The sequence below is a fragment of the Sardina pilchardus genome, chromosome 13, assembly GCF_963854185.1.
Source record: "Sardina pilchardus chromosome 13, fSarPil1.1, whole genome shotgun sequence".
Lineage (NCBI taxonomy): Eukaryota > Metazoa > Chordata > Actinopteri > Clupeiformes > Clupeidae > Sardina > Sardina pilchardus.
The window spans coordinates 33,837,403-33,839,902 of NC_085006.1; the positions used below are offsets into that span (position 1 = coordinate 33,837,403).

A 2,500-nucleotide genomic window follows, 5' to 3' on the forward strand; every position below is an offset into this window, starting at 1 on the left:
TGGTGCTCAAAAGCGCGAGCGAGCTAGCCAAAGTTGTTTTGATTCACGCGCTAACAAGCTAATGTCAAATGGTCCCGCCGTTACGGTTTGAGTGACACCGCGTTACAAGGTGCCGTTTACCGACAGAACGACCTCATTTATGCATCCAAAGTCTGCGTGCTACTAACGGGCCTTTACAACTCTCTCTGTGGACTGACAGCGCAGCCGCTAGCTAGCCGTGCTAGCTATTATCATCGTCCAGCTAACAATCTTGACCGTCAGATTAGCATTGGCCTCACAAACCTTCACGCGGTGCCTCGTGGAAACCTTTAGTGGGTATGTCAGTGTTAACCGTACACCCGGTGATGAAGATATGCTCCTGTTTTCGGTTTTACACCCCCTCTCCCGAGTAGTGAGTGTATCTCGCCGTTATCGGTGCGGTGGTTCGGTGGTTGCTGCCTCTGCGCCTCTCTGCTGCTTGGGCTGCCTGCACTCTGGCGCCCCCTTCAGGCGCAAAATGGAGCAACGGAGTCTCGATACCAAATCGATGGACATAATTTGAGTAATAATAATAATGTACTAGCCGAGCTCAGTGTGTGTTCGCGGTCTGCTTTGGAAGCTGTTGACTATGTGCGAGCGAGCGAGACACGCCTATCAAACTGTTAAACAATTTGATGTTCTGACACATTCACGCTTTAACTGGATGCCCCCCTACACACACACACACACACACACACACACACACACACACACACACACACACAATAGCTCGACATCTGCACTCGCCATGCCGTCTGCACACATGAGATCCCAGGTCAGTGCGCACCTGCCGTTTTTGACCTCGGTGCACTTATACCCCGCCCCCCTCTCTCTATCACACACACACACACACACACACACACACACACACACACACACACACACACACACACACATTAAGTCTGGATCAATGCTGCTTTTGTGAGCCGTAATTTCCCACGCTTGGGCGCGCGCCTGTCGTGTGGCTACACATTTTCCCAAAACCTCCACTCAGAACTCTGAACACACACACACACATACACCTGACTGAAGGACACACCTGCAGTACACACCTGCCCACTGCTGACTGAAATAATGTAACTATAGGCTATAGGCCTAAAATAATAATAATACACAAATGTCTTGGTAGCCGTGATGACTTTAGTTCATACGCCTGCAGGAGTGTTTAGAGACACACAGACAGAGAGAGAGAGAGAGAGCGAGAGAGTGTGTTTAAAGAGAGGCACTCGGCCCGTGATGGCGTACATACTGATGCGGGGAGCGTTTACGCGCGCGCGCGCCGGTACAGACGGCCTGTAGCCTGCCGGACACCTGTTGTGTGTGTGTGTGTGTGTGTGTGTGTGTGTGTGTGTGTGTGTGTGTGTGTGTGTGTGTGTGTGTGTTAGTGTGTCGCTGTCTCGAGGGAGACCCTCATTTAGAGGCGCATTCAGCTGCACCGGCAGCTGGCAACTGTCGGCATCGTGTTACACACGCACGCACACACACACACACACACACACACACACACACACACACGCACGCGCGCGCGCACGCACTCTCATGTCAGTGTTGTGTCCAGACGCGTACTGGACCTCCAAGCGAGGTTGTTGCGCGGACAATGGCGCGAGCCGTGATTGGCTGAGGGCAGCGGTGACCGAGTAGCCACACACACAGACACACACATGCACGCACGCACGTACGCACACACACGCACGCACTCTAGCCTACCGCGTGTGTGCGCGTCGAGACGGGATTCAGATGCTAATGAGGTGACGCCCTCTGGTGCGCTGCGCGAGGCAGCTGCACACAGCCCACTATTCACACACGAGCTGCACACTCAGCCAGTCACACGCGCACTCATTCACGCTCTCTCCAAACCGGTGGGGCTGACTGCCGCGAGCCATACGCGACGATGGGACCCTCGGCTCGTGCCCCCGGTGCAGAGGATGGCAGCTACGGCATCAAGCACGACAGAAAGGTGACGTGCTGTTCATGACACGGGAGCGGGTTTTAGTGTCGCCGTCGACTCGATGTCGTCGTGAGCTCTAAAGGTTTTCGGTTTAACTTTCAGACTCGGAAGCCACTGGTGGAGAAAAGAAGACGCGCGCGCTTCAACGAGAGTTTGCAGGAGCTCCGGATGCTGCTCGCGGACACGGAGGTGAGTCCTGCAAGAAGTTGCTGCTGTGTGTTGTGTTGTGTTGTGTTTGGGTCCTCTGTGCGCTTATTTTGGGGTTCATTTTATTAGTTTATTTTCTACTATTCCATAATTTCATTTCCATATTTCCATAACACTTTATTCGTCAGAAATATCAGAAATATCAAAACCTGTTACCTTTGAGTTGATGATCTCTGCAGGCTTATCCAGGTCACACTTTAGACGTGGTGGTCATTTCTAAGCTTCCATATCTCTTTACATGCACCAAGACATTGGCTTCTCTGATGGTTGTATCTTTTTCAGTGTTGCATGGATGAAGGTTGTTCCAGGTTCAAAAGTAGTCAATAG

The 2,500-nt window shown here is 52.2% G+C and overlaps 2 protein-coding genes across 2 annotated transcripts in view; one reads left to right on the forward strand and one right to left on the reverse strand.

Moving 5' to 3' along the window:
- Positions 1–433, reverse strand: part of cab39 (calcium binding protein 39) — a 23,143-nt gene extending 22,710 nt beyond the window's left edge. Inside the window, exon 1 of the mRNA XM_062552960.1 lies at positions 283–433. The gene's annotated coding sequence lies outside the window, so the exon portion shown is untranslated. The remainder of the gene's footprint in view (positions 1–282) is intronic.
- A 1,411-nt stretch (positions 434–1,844) lies between these two features.
- Positions 1,845–2,500, forward strand: part of LOC134099272 (transcription cofactor HES-6-like) — a gene marked incomplete at its 3' end in the record, with an annotated part of 2,200 nt that continues 1,544 nt past the window's right edge. The window contains exons 1-2 of the mRNA XM_062552060.1: positions 1,845–1,975; positions 2,069–2,155. Coding sequence (XP_062408044.1) covers positions 1,910–1,975; positions 2,069–2,155 — 153 coding nt within the window. The remainder of the gene's footprint in view (positions 1,976–2,068; positions 2,156–2,500) is intronic.